This window comes from Gastrolobium bilobum, unplaced genomic scaffold (genome assembly GCF_033153095.1).
Source record: "Gastrolobium bilobum isolate Gb01-03AN ecotype WA unplaced genomic scaffold, APGP_CSIRO_Gbil_v1 utg5625, whole genome shotgun sequence".
NCBI lineage: Eukaryota > Viridiplantae > Streptophyta > Magnoliopsida > Fabales > Fabaceae > Gastrolobium > Gastrolobium bilobum.
In genome coordinates this window covers 264383-287044 of record NW_026897201.1, presented here as the reverse complement: position 1 = coordinate 287044, position 22662 = coordinate 264383, and the positions used below count along the sequence as shown (strand labels likewise).

The 22662-nt window shown below is 32.9% G+C and overlaps 2 protein-coding genes and 1 long non-coding RNA gene across 3 annotated transcripts; 1 reads left to right on the top strand and 2 right to left on the bottom strand.

Moving 5' to 3' along the window:
• The first annotated feature begins 163 nt into the window (after window positions 1–163).
• Window positions 164–1818, top strand: LOC133304861 (protein TAPETUM DETERMINANT 1-like). Its single transcript, XM_061504920.1, has 3 exons — window positions 164–295; window positions 530–637; window positions 1071–1818. Exons 1-3 carry the CDS (start codon window positions 223–225, stop codon window positions 1412–1414), a joined length of 525 nt encoding a protein of 174 aa, XP_061360904.1. The 5' UTR covers window positions 164–222; the 3' UTR covers window positions 1415–1818.
• A 3531-nt stretch (window positions 1819–5349) lies between these two features.
• LOC133304859 (uncharacterized) lies at window positions 5350–7527 on the bottom strand. Its single transcript, XR_009750681.1, has 3 exons — window positions 7389–7527; window positions 6037–6156; window positions 5350–5913 (listed from the first exon to the last, which is right to left on the bottom strand). It is a non-coding gene; the product is annotated as an uncharacterized LOC133304859 (long non-coding RNA).
• A 10590-nt stretch (window positions 7528–18117) lies between these two features.
• On the bottom strand, window positions 18118–22182 carry LOC133304856 (membrane-anchored ubiquitin-fold protein 3-like). The gene is made up of 4 exons (XM_061504917.1): window positions 22048–22182; window positions 21736–21889; window positions 19628–19798; window positions 18118–18501 (listed from the first exon to the last, which is right to left on the bottom strand). The coding sequence occupies exons 2-4, from the start codon at window positions 21863–21865 to the stop codon at window positions 18446–18448; spliced, it is 357 nt and encodes a 118-aa protein (XP_061360901.1). The 5' UTR covers window positions 21866–21889; window positions 22048–22182; the 3' UTR covers window positions 18118–18445.
• Between the last annotated feature and the right edge of the window lie 480 nt (window positions 22183–22662).

Sequence of the window (22662 nt, the reverse complement as noted above, 5' to 3'; positions counted from 1 at the left end):
GCCCCGTGATCCTTCACTTCCTTTTTTTTCTTCTCTTTACGCGAATCGACGGCTATTCGTGTTTCGTTGACTGATTTCTGCACTGCGCTTCACATGATGTGATGTATATATGACCCTTCATTTTCTCCTGCAGATCTTATCTCTAATCTCTCTCTCTCTCTCTTCCATGCTTGAGTAGTTAGTTCCAACTGACTCGTCATCCATCACTCGCTGCGTTGTTTCATGGAACTGCATTCGGTTCAACGAATCGCCGTGATCGTAACCGCCTCCTGCTTCTTCCTCGCTGTTCTCGCAGGTGCGTTCCTCTTTCCCTAACCACCATGGATTCACTCGTAACAGATTCTTCGCTTTATGTTATTTTATTTGAAAGAAAATTCCGTGTATGTGGACTGTAGTGGTGGTTGTGTTTTTTCTTTTTTGTTTTTTTTTTTGGGGTTTGAACAACACGAGGGGTCTCCATGATATGTGAATGCTCTTTTAATTGTTTAACTGATTATTGTTTTTTGTCCCCTTGTGAATCCCTTTGCAGGTTTGGGTGGTGGGGCTCGCACCAGAATTTCAGTGTTCATGTCGCTGGGTTTAGTGGAAGGACCCAACAACACACTCCCTTTTCCACATCGCAAACTTCTTCATCGTGGTATTTGTTTTTTTCACCTTCTTAATTTATGACCATTTTACTTTGTTTCTTTTCGTTGGTGGAACGTGCTTCTCGTACATTTGAGGATTCAATTTGTTATATTTTCATAATGGGAGCTAAAAAAGCCTTTTGAATAATTGGTTTTTCACCCAAGTTAAACTTGAGACTTGAGAGTTACTTTTGAGCTAATTGGAGCCTTTTTTTATGGTATTATTAGGGTTGGATTCGCTTTTCTTTGTATCCGTTTTGATGAATAAACTCTGTTTTGTCGCGGTGTGGCTTCCTGTGTGGGTGGATGGGTTGTTGATCTTGATCAATGATGCATTGTACTAGTAGTACTGTGCCCACTTTCTTTCCATATAACATAATTTACTATTATTCTGATACAATGGTCCTTGTTTGAATTTTTTTAAACAAAGCAACTTTTGTGCAGACCCTGCTATGGTGAAACCGGAACGAATATGGGGTGACAAGTGTAGCAAATCTGACATTGTAATCAACCAAGGCCCCACAGCACCACTCCCAAGTGGCATCCCCACATACACAGTTGAGATCATGAATATGTGCGTCAGTGGGTGCGACATCTCTGGTATTCACCTAAGCTGTGGCTGGTTCAGCTCTGCACGTCTCATCAACCCCAAGCTTTTCAAGCGCCTCCGTTACAACGATTGCCTCGTCAATGATGGCAGGCCTTTGCTCAACGGTGGTACTATTTCCTTTCAGTATGCAAACACCTTCCTTTATCCACTCTCCGTTTCCTCTGTGGCCTGTACATGACCCTGAGCTTTTGCCATAATTGATCCAGCCATAGTCAATCCTATATACTAAACCATAGGTACTTCCTGGGGAAATTGTGGATTGAGAATGTTTTGAATGTTTTGAGTGTTTTGGATCCTAAAGTCTGGAGGAGGGTAGGCCATGGTGAATTAATTGGTTGGATTTTGCAGAGATTGATTCTTTTGACTTGTATATACACATATTATAGGTATATGGCCATGTCACTTAAATGTGCAGGTGATGGATCTTTGAAATGAAATGTGATGATCAGAGGAATATGCTTACAGTTTTTTTGATAGAAAGGAAGAGTGAGGGTCAAGTTCCAGACCCAATTGCTTTTACCTTTTTAGTTTTATATTTGTTTTTTTTTTTGGGCATGACGAGATGATATACTTTTAGCCATTTCCCATTTTGTGTACATTTCATTAATAGAACTGTGCAAGCATTAAGTTCTTACCGGCTATAAAGTTCTTTGCGCATACAACAGTCATGAAAGACAGTTCTTTTCCGCTCAGCATTTTAAGAAAAAAGGGTGGACGAAAACTAAAAGGACATGTCCCTTCCTTTCATTCTCTGTGATTAAGGGATGGGTGTGTGTATGCATTGAATGTGTGACCTCAGGAGGCCCGTGACTTGTCATAATTTCTACTCGAAAACCACCAAATTAATTAAGTTTTATTTCTTTATCGGAAACATTAACTTCATTCGCCTTTTTTTTGAATACAAAAAAAAAAAAAAAACTTAATTGGTTACCAGTTTGTTACTTCCGCCTTAATTTTGCCATACAGTGCTCTTACCTTTTTTTATTGGTAAATAAAATATTTTTTTATATTTTTTTATTATATCATAAAATAATGTAAGTGTAATATAATAGAAAAGTAACGTAAGATTATTAAATAAGATGATGCATTAGTAAGAATCCGACACCTTGTCTTTTCCTTGCCGCCGGGTGGGGGTAATGTCATGGTGCGTTATTTTGTTTTCAATGTAAAAGGCAATGACTTATTAATTGAGATAATGATTCTGTCGCAGTATTTATTATTACAAAGGATCTAAGTGAGATGTCTTTTTTAAAATAATTATGCATTCACCGGGTTTAATTATTTAATGAAGCGTAATTATATTATATAATGAATGTTGTTATATTGTTTAATGAATTTCAATTTTTTTAATAATAAGTTGACGCTTCATTAGATTACAAAGTAAAGTTCTCAAAATTTATTTATTTTATTTATCTAAGTGAGTTGTCTTACCGTAATTTATTATTAGGAATACCTTATTAACAGGCATGTGATGGCTCTTTTACTACGAGTCTAAGATCCATTTTATAAAAAATATTTCAATCGGTTCATTGCTTTGCAACTAATCTGATTCGGGACGAGTCCAGGATTAAGGCTTTAAACCTCTTCCAAAGGTGATCCTGAAAAGATTCGAACACATGCTTTCACCTCCACCTGCTTAGTTCTGATGCACTAACTGAGCTACTACCATTTTTTTTCTATCTCTAATTCCTAATACTCTCGCTTTTTTAACTTTTTCCAAAAGATTCTTGTTTTTTTTTTTTATATACAATAATCGAAATTGAACACATAATAATTTAATACAAATTACTCAAATCTCTCACCACTAACCAATCCTAGTGGCTTAATACTCTTGTTTTTTTAGCATTGAGAAGTTAGTCTATTGTATCACCAACAACAAAAAAAGTTAGTCTATTCGAAATTTAACTTTCCAATGATTCTTTTTTTGTTAAAGTAACTTTGATATTTAACGTTTTTTTTTTTTTTTTTGAGAAATTGAGTAGAGAAAAAATAACTTTCGAACTGTTATAGACTTATATAAGGCTCATATACTTGAGAGGCCCAACAGTTGATGGACTGTTGAATAACATACAGACAACGGATCAGGCCCAAAGGAAGGAGGCCTAAATGGCTCAAACCCTAAGGTAAACACTATAAATAGGAGCTAAAGATCACATGTATGGACTAATATCTCTTTATTATTACTATTACGCAATCATTGTGCACACACATCACTCCATTTTGGGCTAAGGCCTAATAATCGTGTACAATGATTTGCTACCCCCCAAGATACCTAATTCATAGGCATCTAGAGAGCACAAGATCCTATATTGATCCACTAGCCCTTGGATAGACATCTCTGTCATATAGATATTACAGAACACAAACATATATAAAAAATCATAATTATTGCATAACAGACTTCTTTATTTATCTTAAAAGAAAAATAATTAAGAAATTATAATGTTCAATTAGCACTGAGAAGTTGGTCTCTTTTAAATTAATGTTCCCAAATTCTTATTTTCTTTTAAAATAACTTTTATTTAAACTAAAAAATATGTTGAGAATTCGATTTGAGAAATTTTCAACATGTTATTGACCCATATAAGAAGTTCATTTTCTAGAAGGGGCAAATAAAGAAAAGGATGATTAATTATTATGATTCCTAATACGATAGTTACGAATCTGGACATGGGCCATCAGAAGAGCTACCCAATGTCTAAAATTTTACTACAAATAAAATTTATAAATGTGTTTTGAAAATTAAAAGAAAAGGATAAGATGATAAAAATTAAAATGAAACCTGAACATTCTTCATACTCCCCGCCTAAAGTGGTGGTTCTCCTGGAAGCTGACGTAGTGGGGCTTGCTCCTGAGTTTGGGTCTAGCAATAAATAAAATAGGATACCAATAAATAAATAAATAAAATTTAGACCTAGAAAAATGTGTCAGAACGTTGACCGCGTGCCAGAAAAGCGTGTCGGAGCATTGACCGCGTGTCCCAAAATGTTGACCATGTGTCGGACGCGTGTCGGTGTCCAACACGTGTCCGACACGCACAAATTGTAAAAAAGTGTGTGTTCGTCTTGTTAGGCAGCAATTGAAGAAGTTAGGTATAGTTTTCGACTTATTCATGTAGTTTTTAGCATCTTGTGTGGAATATTTATTAAAGCTTCGGTCTTTGTTATTGTATGCAGGTTATACAACTTCACGGTTGGATTTTGATGCTGGATTAGAGAAATTAAAAGAAGCAAGTCCACAAATAGCCGCATGGATAGATCGCATTCCAAAAGAGAAATTGAGCATCGCATATAATACCGAGGGCAAAAGGTTTGGTCGCATAACCACAAACTTGTCAGAATGTGTTAATAAGGTTCTTAAGGGCGCAAGAAACCTTCCTATCACTTCTTTGGTGAGGCTCACATATGCGCGTCTGGTGCAATACTTTCTTCAACATGGATAAGAGGCCTGCGAGGAGATGGCCATGAGGGGTCAATTCACCAAAGTACTCTGGCAAGCATATTTGGAAAATCAACAAAAAGCCGCAACACATTTTGTGACATGTTATTATCCTCATAAGACAAAATTTGAGGTTCAAGAAATGTACAACCAGCGTACTCATTGAGGCGGTAAGAAATGGTCAATTTTATTACCTGATTGGATATGTCAGTGTGGTGAATTTATTGCTTTTAAGTACCCGTGCAGCCATGTCATAGCAGCTTGCACAACTACAAACATGATCCAATGCAATACATTGATCTCGCTTACAGTGCTGCATATCTATGCCAGGTATACTCAGGGCAACGGTACCCGATCAAAAATGAGGAATTCATACCACCCAGTGTTGGACCAATTGTAATCCCAGATGTGTCGATGAGGCGACAGAAAGGAAGGCCTAAAAGCGACCGTATATGTAATGAGATGGACGTACGAGAAGGGACCATGACTCGCACACGATGCAATTTTTGTAGGATTGTTGGCCACAATAGGCGTAATTGTCTTGCGCGGAACCCAACTACTCAATCTTGATTATTTCGGGTTTTCTACCATATATTAGTTAAAAGTTGTTTACCAATGTTATATGTACTATATATGTAAGTGTTCTTACTACGTTGTTTTTTCAGTATGGGTTATATTATATCAAAATGTCCATAGTTCATCATCATACATAACCACGATAACTAAAAAAATAATATGTCTAAAATGTCCATGAAGCATCTAAAAAAATAAATCTACATAACAAAGGTTGTCTAGCTCGGTCAATGATCACCCCCGCACAATCTCGTATCATGCAAAAATGGCTAGAAATTACATCGAAATCTAACCCCCAGTCGGGTTCCTCCTAATACGACCATCCTCCTAAGATGTGCAAGATCAACGCGCGCGTGTACCTAATGTGTTGTGCCTCCACCCCAACATTTGGACCATTATGACCAAAGCACTGACGCAACCACTGAAGGCTCACTAACTACCCGTCATGTCACGATTTGTTTCTAGCTGAATTCGAAGGTTTTCAAATATTACATGTCGCCAATCATATTGTCCAACACAACTGGAGATAATGTCACCATTCATGGGCAAACCCAACATATGGTGTACATCCTCTAGGGTGATCATCATCTCACCATGCGCCATATGAAATGTCTGCATCTTAGGCCGCCAATGCTCGACAAGTGCAGAAATAAGGGCATAGTCAATCTGAAACAATAAAAATAGGTGATGTTTTCAAATTAATACAATTAATCCATATGAATAAAAAAAAAGCAATAAATGAATACTTGCATCGTAATTGCACAGCCGCGCAACGTGAAAGAATCCAACCTGCCTCAAGTACGGCTCGATGTCCTCAGGTATGTTCAACGGGTCATATGTGGCGGTGTGTCTAATATTGAGTCGCCAATCGCACTAGCCATTCCACATATATGTGAAAAAGTGTTTCTCCTGTAATGTCAAGAGAGAGGTATCAATTGGGTTTGATATAATGGCGATACAAAGAGATCTTGGGGAGCCAGGAGGTGCAGGCTCATGCTCCTCACGGGGCGATGAATCTATTTCAAAACATTATACAAATAATTAATTAATAATTCTAAAATAATTTAAAAGAACAAAAACATTAAAATAAATAAATTAACATATGCAAATTAAACAAAATTAATTAACACTCCTAAAAATAATAAATTAATATTTCTAAAATAATTTAAATTAATGAAATTAAATTAATTAACATACATAAATTAAATTTAATTCATTAACACTCCTAAATTAAATTAAATTACTTAACAATTCAAAAATAATTTAACTTATCATAAACTAAATTAAATGAAATTAATTAACACTCCTAAAAATAATTAATTAACAGTTTAAAATAATTTAAATAAATATAAACTAAATTATTTAATAAACATAAATTTATTTTAATTCATTAACAATCCTAAATTTAATTACTTAACATTTCAAAAATAGTTTAACTTTACATAAACTAAATTAAATGAAATTACTTAACACTCCTAAAACTAATTAATTAACAATTCTAAAATAATTTAAATTAATATAAAATAAATTAAACTAAATTAATTTACAAACATAAATTTAATTTAATTCATTAATACTCATAAATTAATTTAAATTACTTAACAGTTAAAAAATAATCTAACTTAACATAAATTAAATTAAATTAATTATCACTCATAGAATAAATTTAATTAATTAACAGACATAAATTAAATTAAATTAACAGTCCCAAATTAAATTAATTTAAAATAATTTATTCAAAAAAGAATATTCAAACCAATGTTAATTTTCCTTAAATTATTTTATTTGAAAATATAAAATTCAATAATTAAAAGTATCCTATAATTTATTTATACTAACTTATTCATCAAACATATAAACCATGTCAGCTATCCTAAGGTTTAATTTCTACACTAGCAAATTAATTTATATCTAAATATATCGTCTATCCTAGAATTTTATTCCTATACTAATAAAAAATATTGTCTAATCTATCATATAAAATAACAACATTTAAATTTAAAACAATAAACTAAATTGTAGTGAAAAAAAAAATTACATGTATCAGCGTAGGAGGGGAACCAATTTGTGTGAAAGGGGGAGGGGGGACCAGTGAGAGAGTGGAAAAAAGGGGGGGGGGGCGTTTTTATAGTGATGTGCACCAGTAAAAATGTTGAACAGCCCAGTGATTTTGTTCCGGTTGTGACACGTGTCACATATGCGTTGAGTGGCGCTGTAGTCGCCACGTAACACGCCAAGATGCTTGAAAATATTGGAAATACTTGTCCACAGCAAACAACCACTCAGTTCATCTTCAGTGGGCAAGATTTGGAATCATCAAAGGAGGTCGATCTAGTAGGACCAGCTCCCAAAATACCAGCGGAGGCAGTGTGGGGCGAAGAGGATGACTGTCCTTATATATTCTAGAGTAACAAAGATCTCTTGGATCTGGGTTTGGATCGCCTCAAAGCATTGATTCTGAGCTACTTCAAAGGTGTCCAAACGACGATCAAAAGTAACTTCCATGGAGGAAATTTTCTGGTCAGAAGATTGGCGGTACAATTGCAGATCCTACACCTGTTGAGCGATATCTTTCAGACGAGTATTGTCTGCCATTGGTTGGTCAATGAAAGCACCAATGTAATAGGGGACTTTGGGTTTTGCGAAGAAATGTTAAGAGGGTAAGAATTAGGAGGGAAAAGAGAGAGAAGACAGATAGAGTGAATTGATTTTCTGAATTTTTCTTATCCCATTCCTTTCATTACCAACACTTATATCTTTGTTCACTTTCAGATCTTAGCCCACTATTACAATTTAAAACATAGGCCCGTGTTCCCCCTTATCCCACTATGTAATCCTTCAGGTATGTGGTCTGCCTCCTATGTCTCATATGATATGGTCCATTTGCTGGTTGTGGGCTCGGGCCTGCAACATGTAACATTGACAAGCACATGATATTTTGACATGTTATTATATTTGATCCAATTTATCAGATTACATTCCTTCAATCTATCGCTCATACATAGTTCCTGTACTAGTTCAGAACTGGTTTAAAAATCAATTTTCAATTGGTTCGAAAAAATAAATCAATTCAATTCTCTTGAACTAAATTATTTTTTCTAGTTCAGTTCTGTCAAAAAAACTGAACCAAATTGAACTGTGCACACCTCTAACCATGAGGTCGGAAACCAAAAAGAAGGGATAAGAAAATGGGAAATGAATCTTCTCTTGTTAAAATTCATTCATGAATTTTTTTTTCTATCTCTTCACATATATTAAATAAGTGAGGTTCAATTATAATTTATTAATATTAATGAAGAAAAAGATAAATACGAAAATTTCATATGACCTTCTCATATGAAATTTTAATATAAGATGATCCATTCCCCTTAAAAAAAATAAGGAATTGGTTTGGGCATACGTGATTATTCAAGGAGTCTTCATTGTCCAAACTTCCCATCTTGCTTTCAACTTGGAGCTTAAATGATGGGGCCGAAACATTCATGCTGGGCCTTATAGATTATCGTCGTCCATGTCATTAGCCAATTTTGCTTAGCACTCAATAGGTTTAGAACACAAAAAAGTTATTAATATATGTAAATTGCAAATGTCTTATTGATATCACATGAAGAGCTTAAGCAACTGTGTAGTTAGAAACCAAGTCTTCTACTTAAACTCCTCTCCATAAAAATAAAATAATAAAAAACATTTAAAAAAAATGTAAAATCAAATACACGGATGGGATGAATAACAAATATTTACTTTTAATCGTATGGAGGGATCACGCACATTAATACAATATAAATCTTACAAAAGCTCGATCCCGTCAATTAACTTACACATAAAATTAAATTCATATAAGAAATAAGGACAACTAATTCTAAAGGCAAACTTTTTTGCAAGAATATATTATTTTCCCATTGTATCCAAAAAGAATGAATTATTTTCATGAGTATAACACATACTCTCACCCCATGATCCGTAACGGCACAGGGATTTATCAAAGAATGGTCAAAGACTCAAAATATATTTTTCGGGTTTCAGCTACCCACAGTGAGATTCAAGGAAGCACAGATACTTGTAAAAACAGGAAGAGTCGGGTCCGACACTCTCCGACACGGCGACACGGTGTCGGACACGCGGTTGACTTTTTCCGACACGTTGACCATTCCGACACGCGAATTTGACCGTGTCCGACACGGTCAAATGACATTTTCATTATTTTTATTTTTATTTTTTTATTTATTTATTTTTAATTTTTTTTTAAAAAAAATTTTTTAAAAGTTAAAATATATTAATAAAGCTTCAACCTGATCATATCAATTTTATCTTTTTGTCTTTTTTTCCCTTAAGTAGATAAGAGATCATCTCAGCATCATTGTTGTCAATTCCTATCACGCTCTTGTTGTATCTTCTTCTCTCTGATCTCTCTCTAATATGATTTGATCTCTCTATCTGATATTATATCTCTCTCTCATCCCAGTTCTTATTTTTTTGATTAAAGCTTCCATCTTTATAACGTATTGATGAGTATTATTAATTCAGTTTCATTTTTTTGTTAAATTATTAAATATTAAATGAAATATACACTATATAAATTAAAAATATTATTTAATATTAAAACGTGTCCCAACGTGTCGAAATCCATAATTTTTTAGGATTGACGTGTCGGAGTGTCGTGTCACGTGTCGCGTGGGTAGCACCGATACGACACGTGACACGTGACACGACATGACACGACACTCCGACACGTCAATCCTAAAAAATCATGGACTTCGACACGTTGGGACACGTTTTAATATTAAATAATATTTTTAATTTATATAGTGTATATTTCATTTAATATTTAATAATTTAACAAAAAAATGAAACTGAATTAATAATACTCATCAATACGTTATAAAGATGGAAGCTTTAATCAAAAAATAAGAACTGAGATGAGAGAGATATAATATCAGATAGAGATATCAAATCATATTAGAGAGAGATCAGAGAGAAGAAGATACAATAAGAGCGTGATAGGAATTGACAACAATGATGTTGAGATGATCTCTTATCTACTTAAGGGAAAAAAAGACAAAAAGATAAAATTAATATGATCAGGTGGAAGCTTTATTAATATATTTTAACTTTTAAAAAAAAAATTAAAAAAAAAATTAAAAAAAAATTAAAACAAAATTACGAAAATGCCATTTAACCGTGTCAGACACGGTCAAATTCGCGTGTCGGAATGGTCAACGTGTCGGAAAAAGTCAACCGCGTGTCCGACACCGTGTCGGAGCGTGTCGGACCCGACTCTTCCTATTTTTACAAGTGTCCGTGCTTCCTTGGGTGCTACATAGGTGAGATCCATCAGCCGTTAATGGTAGACAACCCACCCACGTCCAGAGGTGTTCAATCAAGAAGCAAAATTTTCTTTCAATCCATAGATTCCCAAACATTGACCTATTCCACTACTAAGAAGTGTTATTTTTTCGACGGAAAAATTTCGTCGAAAATGATTAAAATTTCGTTGAAAAAATAATTTTTGACGGAAATAAAGTCGTCGAATATCTCTTCGTGGGTAACAGTATTTTCGACAGAATTAGAGATTCCGTTGAAAATTTTCGACGGAAAAAATTACCGTAGAAAAGTTTGTCGGAAAAATAATTCTGTTGAAATTTTTTGATGGAAAATAAATAAAAATCCGTCGAAAAATCTTGTAATAATTTTTCGACGGAAAATAAATTCCGTTGAAATTTTTCGATGAAAAATGAATAAAATTCCGGCGAAAAATCTTGTAATAATTTTCGACGGAAAATAAATTCTGTCTAAAATTTTTGACGGAAAATGAATGAAATTCCGTCGAAAACTTGTGTAAGAATTTTTGACGGAAAATAAATTCCGTCGAAAAATTTTAAATTTTTTTTTTAAATTTCCCTCTACAAAATTAATATCAATTTCTGTATTGCACTTGATAAAAAAATATAATCAAAGTAAACAACATATCGAAATGAAATCTCCTTAATGAATACATTAAATGCACAAAAAGTCCATATCATATATTAAGTTAAGTATTGAAAAAAAACTTATGCAATTAACAAGCAGTGTACACTAAGTATATATTGTAACATATATAAAATTAACATATCAATATACAATGCAAAACTGACTTCATAATTCAACGAAACAATTTCCTCTCTATCTTTTTTGAACTTCAAATCAATACATAATCCTTTTATTCCAACACATACAATATTCAACTTCACCAAGTACTCAAACCTAAGAGTGATAAGTTTTGCAGACTAAGGAACATAATCCTCGTCTTCATACACTTGAATAATGATTTTAAGTGGGAGAACTTTAAATATTCCTCCCTGGTCAAGTCTCTCCTTAACTTAAACCCTCCTTGGCTTTTTTCTCCGTCTTTGACCATCTTCTTCTTCATCAGGAGCATCATCTTCCAATTTGGAACTGTCCACAGTGGGGGAAGTTCCTGATTAATAAAACCATATCATAGTGAATCCCTAAATATTATAATTTTTATGAAAATAACAGAAATGTAATTCTACATTGAAATTTCAAATGCTAAAGCAATTCCAAAGCCATGTGTGGTACATGCATAGAAAGATTGCTAGAAACAATGATATTAAACAACTTAATGCCTATATTAATTATGATATTAAACAACTTAGTTCCTATATTAATGATAACTTATGAACACATAATAACCATGAAGATGCAAAAGAGCATGAAGAAAGCGGGGGTTGCACACCAGGGAAGGTTCTAAAATATTTTTTCACACAATATGACAGACAAGCACATATCCCAATATTTTGTTGAAAGTTGAAGAAAACGCCTTCATGTAGAAAGAAACTTACCAAACATATAGGTTGAAAGTTGTTGAAATGTGTTATCAAGTATTGCAGTACCAAAAATAAAGATCCAACGTCAAGAAGAAATGGAGCAATATAAAATTAAAAATTTAGTCAATAGAAAGGAAAAGAATAAAAACACTGTGTTTTGATTTCAAAATTTATCATCACACTAATCTAAAAGGTACAATGCTTTGATAGCAAAGTAAGAACAAATTCCGTCGAAAAGTCCACAAAATATATTTTCTTTTTCTTTTTCTTTTTCTTTTTCTTTTTCTTTTTTCGAAAAGTTTTTGACGGAATTCCTTTTCCGTCGAAAATCTTCGACGGAATCGAAATTTCGTCGAAAAGTCCACAAAATATAATTTTTTTTTCTTTTATTTTTTTGAAAAGTTTTCGACGGAATTTCTTTTGCCGTCGAAAATATTTGACTGAATCTTTTTTCCGTCGAAATTTTTGACAAAAAACAGATTCCGTGGAAAATTCCGTCAATAATTTCAACGGAATTTTTTCCGTCGATAATAAAGACATTTCTAGTAGTGTTCGAGAATTACATAAATTTACTTTGGGAATCTTAAACCTTGTGTAACCCGCTCAATTAAAAACAATCATCTTAGACTTTGTTTAGGAGTTTGGAGAGAAAAGAAAGGAAGGAAATTCAAAGAGGAGAGAGGGGAAGGAAGAAAAGAGAAATAATAAAGGTATTCTCTTCCCTTATTTGGGAGTTAAAATTATGATAAGGTTTCTACCAAAAAAAAATTATGATAAGGAAGAAAGACGGAGAAAAATGAGATATTTTCATCATTTTATCTTTTTTTTTAAACTAATATAATTATTATACTTTACAAATAAAATCAAATTGAAATTTTTTTTAAAAAAATGTTTATATACTTTTCACATTACTAAAAAAAGATCAAATTTTAAATGAAATTTTTTTGTTGTAAATGATAAAAATTCCATCGAAAAAGAAATTGTTTTGTCTAAATACACTTCATCGAAAGGCAACGGATTTTTTCTGTCAAAATTTTTAACAAAAATAAAATTGCATCGAAATTTTCAATGAAAAATTAATTCCATCAAAATTTTCGAAGAAAAATTAATTCCATCAAGCAAATTAATGCGGATTGATGACATGTTTTTTCTGAAAGTTTTCGACAAAAAAAAAAATTGACCAAAATTTTTGACGAAAAATATATTTCGTCGAAAATTTTCATGTGGATTAATGACATGGGGTGAGGTTTCACATGGATTGATGACATTTTTTTTAATTATCAACAAAAAAAAATTGTAGGAAATTTTCAACGAAAAAATATTCAGTTGAAAATTTTGACGAAATTTATGTTGTGATTAATTTTAAAGTAATTATTTTTATGAATAAGAAGTTTTATTTGAAAAGTTGTGTCGTTTCGTCGATGAACGGATTTGTCGTGTCACCGATGAACAGAAGTGTTGTTGCATCCTTGAATGAGTGTGTCTTTTCAATCGTGACCCTATGTTTTCTATAAATAGATAGACAATCATAATTTTAAATAGGTTTTTTCTTTGCATTTGCATTCCATCCTTCTAGTGCGATTATTCAGGCATAGGTTGAGTTTGATAGGGTTTTCAATGTGGAAGTGTTGCCACGAGAATAGAGGTAATATGTTCTATCCTAAAAGACAATTGTTCATGAATCTTAAGCACCATAGAAGGGGCAATATTGTCTTAAGGACACGGTGTTTAATACTGGACTCAGATTTTCCTTTGTTGCATTCACATATTTCCATACGATACGCTTTAATTATGTGTTATTGCATGTTCAATTTATTGTGTGTGTTTAATGAAATTGTGAATATTGTCGAAATGATTTCTCTAACACAGATTAACTTCTCTCAATGAATTTATCATCATTTTTTTCTAACAATTTAGTTTCCTTCAAAAGTTTTCACAAAAATGATTTCTTAAATATTTTTGGTCAAAAGTTTTCGACTGAGAAAAGAATTCCATCGAAAGTTTCTATGGATTTTTTTCGTCGAAAAAAAAAAGTAGTCAATCCACGTGAAACCTCACCCTATGTCATCAATTCGCATGAAAATATTTGACGAAATTTGTATTCCGTCAAATTCGACAGAATTTATTTTTTCATCAAAAAATTTGAAAAATAATTCCATCGAAAGTTTTGTTAGAAAAAAATTTCGTCAAAAATTTTGACGTAAGTATTTTCAGTCAAATTTTTGATAGAAATTTTTTTAAAAAAAATTGCATCTCCATTTTTGACAGAATATTTTTCATCAATAAATTTTGTCGGTATTTAGGACTTTCATAATAGTGTGACATTTAAAAAATGATTCACACTTATGTAGTTTTCACATTTTGATCCTAAGGATAGATAAGTAATTTTCAATATTTATCCCTTAAACCCCCAATTTGAGAAAACTTTAATTTTAAAAGGATGTGAATGGTTTTTGAGGATATTACAAAAATCTCCAATTCTTTTTTCCCATTTTTTTTAAACTCAAGAGGAAAATATAATAAAACTCTTTTTTCTTCCATTTTCCTCCTAAAATTAACTCCCAAAGAAACCCTAATATAACAATGCACATTTAACCTGCCAAAGAGATTTTAGTCCAAAATCAATAAAAACCTCACAGCATGACCTTGTATCTCCGATGTGGATTCCAAGTTGACACCTTACAACATAGACCATTTTAAAAGCATCCTTCAAAGAATTCGTATCTTGCCCATATCTTATTGACACACATGTGCTATTATTGAGTGATTTATGCCTATGCGAATTGCAATGACAAGAACAAAGAAGGACTAGGCATGTGACATTATTTCTTCTTGTCATTCAGTGGAGCATATGACAAAATATAATATAAGACACTAATTTCTGCATATGTTGACAACATTTCCTCACGGGTGTTCGGTTTTCTTCAACATTCACAAGATTGATCATCGTATTAATAATACTGGAAATCAACGAGAGGGGGATTCATTTTTTCTATCCGATTTTCAAGACATATGTGCACTTGGCAAAGCCGAGATACAAAATATATACAATTTGGAAGTAGTAGGTGTTCTTCACATATCCCAGATTGAAACCAAGTGTGGAGAAGAAATCTGTATAGCTTTTCAGACACATATATATCATGTATTGCTGCAGCGCTATTCCAAAGCATGATCTGCTGCTGTTGGTTCATTGAATAAGGATACTTGTAATAATTTCAAGCATCCTAATTTGAAATTAAATGAGAAGCATGTTCAAAATTATCAGAATTTGTTGACGAGTCTCCAAGGAAGACTAACCAGTTGCTGGAAGAATTGCAAAAACAAGGGCAAATGTTACAAGAATGGAGGGGCTTCTTATATCATACCATGGGGAGCAATAATCATTTTGAGTTTTTTTTTTTTCCGCAGTGGATTTTTCCTCATCAAATATATACCCAAATTCTTAAATTTCCAACCAAAAGATTGCATGATAGTCTAAAAAAGTTGGTATCCTCTTTTGAGGAGGGCATAATAAGTCTAAACAATTCTCGAGAGGAATTGCAACTTGGACCTTGTTTTGAGGGTGAGATTTTGGTGACTACGTATTGCAAGGATCGATGGCAAGATTTATTACATTATCAAACATATGAAGGATTCATCTGTTGGAATGACTAGTTCAATAGACCTACAAAAGTACGGGATTATTGGAGAACAACTTTGCCATAATGTTGAATTTGAAGATTAGTTTTTTTTTAGACTAATATTAAGAGATATTACTTTCAGGTCCAGTCACTTGATGTGAGTCAATTACAAAGTTGGCTTGACTATATAGATTTTATTGAACTTCTAGGAAATTTTGACTAGGCTGTGAGTCTGTACGAGAGATGCTTGATTGCATCTTTATCGTCGCTCCCTGTTCTGGGAGATGAAGAAGGGTAATGGAATCCCGATAGAAGTTATTTTCTTTCCACGCATAAATTGGTCCTTAAATTTCAAGCAATAGGATACCGGCTGTAGGTTCTTGAGGGTTGAATTTCATCATAAGGACAATGTGGAAGTTTATTTATTTATTGGGCTATTGATACGCCCCACCTTTCACACAAGAGAAACAAGGGGCTTGAGAGTGGGGTGTGCAAAATAATTGATTCAGTTGCCCTCCTCTTAATCTAACTTTGATTTAATTCATAAATTTTTTTTGAACTGGTTTAAATATTGAACTATTTATATTTGGGTCAGTTTTAGACTTGACTTGTTTTAATAATTGACCCAAAACTTGACCCAGATCCATTTTTTGAAAAAAAAGAAAGCCAAAAATCACCATAAGGCAATTTGAGGCTTAGGTTCTCTCTTCTCTTGATAAGAATGGAAAAAAGCTTGTTGAGGTGTTGGAATACGAGCCAAGGCAACTTGTGTGTTCTAAATTTTAGTAGTACTATCATAGATATGATAGAGAGAGAAATTGGATCATGTCATATGCGTGATTGGAGATCAATGTGAAAATATATATGTGATCCAGTGACTTTGAATCCAAAAGAGGTTACAAATTCACAGGCTTTGATTTTGATACAACATGTGATAGGATAATAGTTATTGTGTCTACCTGAACATTTTATGTGCTATAAGCCTCCAAGATTCCATGGGGTAGTCAAGAAATGGGATAGATTGAAGACACTAGTGTTGATTAAATAAGAGTTAGTCATACTACATAAATTGTTCGTAAATATTTGGATTTTTTTTAATTTATCATCAATTTGGAGCTTTTTAGTGATCCAATAAAATCATGATAATTGCTAATTGCAAATATCAATTATGAGTTTGAATGAGCTTCCCATGACACTGATTAGTACCATGGAATAGTAATATTAGCACTTTTTTTGAAGAATTGGTATTTATTCAACAAATATCAAATTTATTATATAATTTATATATTTTAAAACAAATAAATAATTAAATTACTTGAGTTTAAAAACTAAATCAATAACTATAACAAAATCAAATAAAAAATAAGTTTTGAAACCAAGTAAAAAGTGGGTCAGGTCAGATTTGACCCAATTTTGAAATCAAGTCAGACCCATTTTAGAAATTAAGTTAGGCCAGATTTGATTCAGTTCTGAACCAGTTCAAAAAAAAATTCAAGTCGGGTCAGACTTTACTTAGATCAAATTAAACTAGGTCGGGTCAAAATATTTGAACTATAAAACCAAATTGGATCGAGTCAGCACAAAAATCTGACCCGACCTGACCTGATCCATACACAGCCCTACTGGAGAGTCATGTTGAGTCAGCAGGGAGTTTGTTAACAAAGAATATTCTAAATTGAGCTAAACACAAAGCAGTTTGAATTCAGAAACGGAGATGTAAAGAAATATCGTTTTAGAAGAGAAGGAGGTCAAGCAACTCATAGTGGGGAACATGGAAGTAGAGATGGCAACGATGTTGCATACTATTTCTGGGATGTCGAGGAAGATAACCAGTAGGAATCGAAGGTTTGGAGGGATGAGAGAATCGATACGTCCCTCCTTTCATGCAAGACAAATAAGGGAGGAGAGAGTCATGTTGAGTCAGTAAGGAGTTTGTCTACAAAAAATATTCTAGAGCAGGCTAAATAGGAAGCAACTAGGGACTTGAGCATTGACTGAAATTTCACTGAATAAATAAGAAAGTCTAGGTATCACGAATCTAGGAAACTATCTTAGTTTTTCTACCATTTGCTTTGTAATTTTTTTCAATTTCACCATTGTTACTCTTGTTCTATTTCCTATCCACTGTTAATATACAGATACAAGCTTACGCATCAATACAAAGTTACTTTCATTTTGTGTTACTTCCCTCGGTCATTGGTTGGTACCTATCATAATCCTGATTTTTATTTTTATTTTTCTAGTAAATAAAATCCTATCGTTTTAAATAAAGGTTAGTAACTCAATATATGGATATCAGGCTTATCAGGCCCTACATAACAATATAGCACCCTTGTCAATTTGATCAAAGCCTAAAAAACATGTGTGGTGATTCCCAAAACATAAAATAGATCGCATAATTACATGAGCTTACAAGAAAAATGCCATGTTATTATCCATTCAACCCATTTTATAAAACAAATTACACCAATCAATAAAGTCCAAAGCCCCCCACCCACGCTTGAAAATGTAAACAATTGTAGCAATCAATGGCTATAATGTCAATAACCCTTTAGACCTTGTAATAAAAGAATAGCATTTTGGAAGTCACCATAAAGACAAACTTTTCTATAACATGATAATATATAATTGCCCGTATGTACTTGCTTTACACATGAATGTTGAGAATAGAAGGATTTGCTCATGAAATGATTTCTGTAGTTTATGGGTGATTGATTAATCACGGATGAAGATCTCCAACTCAACGAACTGTCTTCATAATACGGAACAACGACAAACAGTCATCTTGGGCGAATCATCAATCTTCTTTTCTGTTCATAAAAAGATATGAAAATGTCAAACTGGATATTTCTTTAATCTTCAGGTAAATTTACGGCAGAATTCCGAAAAAAAAATAATAATAATAATATTCTGCATTCTTCAATGCCAGTGATATGCTTGATATTAATCTATTTGATGGCTGAGTGTATACAATATAACGGTGATAAGAACGTCATTGTTTGATTAGACAATCTCACCCACCAACTGCAACCAATTATTCAGAAGCAATGATTGGTGGTCATGGCTAATAAACTATGTAGCCTAAGACACAATGTGATATGCATAAAATGGAGGTCTGTGACCTTAAATAGGAAAGGAAGATAAGTAGTATAACACTGGAGGACATCAGATCTCCCTCATTCATTTATTGTTTGGCATTCATTAATGACATTTGAGCCTAAAAAAATTGAAACTTCCTTTTTTCCTCTACCAACTGAACCAAATGGGGAAAATCAAGATTCCCCTTGAGACAAAAACAATATTATCCAGCTGGTGAATTATTGTCCATACAAATCATATATAGAAAGGTCTTTGCATGGATGCTGAGAGCACTCACTATAAAAGGCAGTTAGATGCCATGTTGGAGAAAAGATATCAAAAGCCTGTCACCAACATACCCTATATTACTTTTGATCTTCACTATCTGAAATGTTTATTTAATTGCTCGATGTAATGTAATGAGGTCCTACACTTTGATGTAAAAAAATGAAAAAAAAAATTAAAAGCTGTTCACTATAAACATGTAGAAATAAGTTGGCTGCTCTCAGTTCATCTACACGAATCCCAGAAAATTATGTTTTTCTGGCAGTTCTACCTCATCTATTTCAACAATAAATTAAATGCTGTGAAGGGGATGTCAAATCACTCCACTACAGGATATTAGCAAGCATATTAGTTTAATAACCATAGCTTAGAACTTTATTAGCTCCTTTAGATCCGGAGTACACAGCAATCAGATCCAGGTGCAGGGATCTGGAAGTTGGTCCTCATGTGAGCTCCAGTTAATTTCAAACCATGTTATAATAAAGTAAACTTCAAAAAGAATATGACAATTAAAATTTCAGAGCCACTAAAAAGGTGATGCATTCCTCATATGAAGAAACCATGCTAACTTACCAACTTTAGCTTTTGCTAGAGATGGCTGTACAACAACGTGCATTATTATGACTTCCCCTGCGAACTCGCCAAATGGAACTCTACATTGGCCAACAGTCCTATTGTTTTCTAATATTTTGCCATAATTAATCAATTTCACTTCATTTGCTGCCTTTGGGATGACCGTTTTACCTACAGTACAGCAAATAGTAAAAATAAATGAGAGAACACGAGAGGAAACCACAAGGAAAACAATACACCATATGATCGATTTCTAGATGAAAGCTCGAGACAACCAGCGTTGTATCCTATCCTAAATAAGTTGTAAAAAAGAACCCAAAAAAGCACATGAATAATCATCATAACAACTTTGTTGAATCAGTAAATGCCTCATTTCTGTTACAGAGCTAACAACCACCACTAAGCAATAATATATAATAGTCCATACTCTATACCAACTTAATGAGAATGATAATCATGTTTAATTTCCTCATTATGACATCTATTTGAACAAAGCATAAAAAAAGTGATTTTTGAAGGGTCCTAAACCTGAAATGCATGGTAGTGAAGAAGTGTTCTGAAAATGCAAATTGAATTTAATGAGTGAAGACATTTGTGACCAAAATTTTCCTTTCAAAGAGTTAGGCCAAGACTTTCAGATGTGATGCTTATGTAGCTAATGTCATAATGAGTATATTAATTAAATATTATTTTCATTTGGCCAGCAACCTTCAATTTTATCAAACCCACTGGAAAATTAGACAAGATTCCTCAATGCTCAGGAGTTCGGACCAAATACATATTGGCTCTTGTTCCTTTTAACCATCTAAGTATCCCCAATCATTTTATAGTTCCAGAACAAGGTTGACACAGAATTTAGGGCAATACACACTTATATTCCATTTTTTCTCATAAGATCTCAAAGAAAGAGATCTAACTCAAGCATATGACTTGTAGAGCTATAATTGGCTTCAGCAAAATAGAAGCTCTCTGCCTATAAGCAATAATTTTGTGATGGAATCTGTAATCTGGAAATATCAATCTTCAGTACTTCACATAGGAACTGACATCCAAATCCTGAATTATTATTGATATGTGAAACGGAAAGGTAAGTGTCTTTGCATCATGAAGATGAAGACAACAGAATAAGTGCAGCATTCCAATAATTTATTATCCTTATTGTATATGTTTTAAGCAAAACCAAGTAATGCATGCATGTTTGTCTTAATGCTTATGCAAAGGAGGGGGCTCCCTTCCCTATGTTTGGGAGTTAAAGTAGAAGGAATTCGTAAGTTATAAAATTAGATTTTCAATATTGTCCCTAAGTTAACTCTTCTTATCTATGTTACATATCATGTCCCTAGCCAGTGTAAAGGAGGAGGGTTGCTTTGGGCCTAACGAGCCAGTTGTAAAAAGAAACTATTTTTATGAGATAAATCCATTTGATTGTCCCTAAGTTGAAATCTTAGAACACAGGCATAAATAACTATTTAATTGAACAAAATTTAAAAAAACCCTTTCCCCCTGCTTATCTACCATTTTTATTTTTATTTTTTTTGTGGGGGGGGCGGATTCTGGCACCTTGAGGGAGAACAAATCCCCCTTCCTTCCCCACTTCTAAGATCTTTCAAACAAGGGTTTAGGTCACTATCCCCCTCCCAAAAAAACATAGCGAAAAAAGCTTCAATTGGGTGATACAATTCAGATCAAATAATACTCGACAAAACAAACTATGGTTTTCCTGATATCATCATTCAAGTTACAGGTATAGAACCTGAACTAAAGTTGGCACATTTTAGCATAATAAAAAGGGATAACATCTTGCCCTGAATCCTCCCACCTCAGTTCTAACCACGTAATGCTGAATGCAGCTACAAACAACCACAAATAATTCACAAAGTCTTCTATGGATTACATAATCAAACTCAGAAAAAAATGGCAAGTTTTCCCAAAACACAGATATAAATTGTTATCTCTAAATCCAATATGAAATCAACCAAAAGTGCCAGCTTCTGACATTAGACACTTGCTATACATTCCCAATCATATCAATTATGAACATAGACCTATAATTATGACTCTAAAAGAGAAAAAAAAAAAAGTTGCAAAATTAAAATCAAAGAACTGACCTTTGGGCCAATCGGAGACAACCCTTTGCTTAAGCATATCGACGGTGGCTGTGGATGAGTATCTGAAGGGTCCCATATCGGAGCCATCGAAAAGCCTGAACTTTATCTCCACCAACTCCTCTTCCGGCATTTCACTTCTTCTTGACCTCAATTCCTAAAATTTCAATCCAAGTGGATTTGTTTCCATCAGACAAAAAACACAAAATCTTCATAGATTTAAAATTGGATCATCCATGTCAATATATTAACAGTAATTAAACCAAACCATCCCATAGGAACATAAAAATAAAAATAAAAAAAATTGAACAGTACCTTCTAAGATGTGAAATTCCCAGAATTTCTTTTGTTCCAAACAGGTTTTGACTTTTGGGAAATTGAGTTGTGCACAGTGCAGTGCTGTTCCTCTTCTCTGATGCTTCTTTATATCGAGGTTAAAAGTTGAAGATCAGAGATTTCTTCTTCGAAACTTTTAATTTGGGCATGCAAATTAAACATTAATATGTGATTAACTTGTAATTATATGAATGCAGTTAAATGTTAATATGTGAATGTTAAGCATAATTAATTTAATTTTAATACAACGTTGGCATGAAACTTTACTTTATCATTCACATCCATCATTCAATTATAAATTATTACATTAGTAAAGGAGTGAGTCAGTAAATTTTTTATAGAACAGGACAATATATGATAATTTCTTAATTGTTGATTTTCTTTGTATTTAATGATTCACATATTTTTTATTTTTAATAAATTAAAATTATAGTATAAATGTGCATCATTAAATTGTGACAAAAGATTAATATGTTGCAAGAAAAATTTAACATGAGTTTCTTAAAAATAATATTTATTTATTTTTACAAATGTCACTTGAAATTTTTACAAGTATCTATTACATACGATTGTGCATTTAAGGAATATACATGT

What these genes read in the sequence shown, in the direction of transcription:
- LOC133304861 (XM_061504920.1), top strand. Translation starts at nt 223, where the DNA reads ATGGAACTGCATTCGGTTCAACGAATCGCCGTGATCGTAACCGCCTCC. An exon ending in CTTCCTCGCTGTTCTCGCAG is followed by an intron (nt 296 to 529) that starts GTGCGTTCCTCT and finishes ATCCCTTTGCAG; the next exon opens with GTTTGGGTGGTGGGGCTCGC. An exon ending in TCGCAAACTTCTTCATCGTG is followed by an intron (nt 638 to 1,070) that starts GTATTTGTTTTT and finishes ACTTTTGTGCAG; the next exon opens with ACCCTGCTATGGTGAAACCG.
- LOC133304856 (XM_061504917.1), bottom strand. Translation starts at nt 21,865, where the DNA reads ATGCCGGAAGAGGAGTTGGTGGAGATAAAGTTCAGGCTTTTCGATGGC. An exon ending in TGTCTCCGATTGGCCCAAAG is followed by an intron (nt 19,799 to 21,735) that starts GTCAGTTCTTTG and finishes GCTGTACTGTAG; the next exon opens with GTAAAACGGTCATCCCAAAG. An exon ending in TCTAGCAAAAGCTAAAGTTG is followed by an intron (nt 18,502 to 19,627) that starts GTAAGTTAGCAT and finishes TTTTATGAACAG; the next exon opens with AAAAGAAGATTGATGATTCG.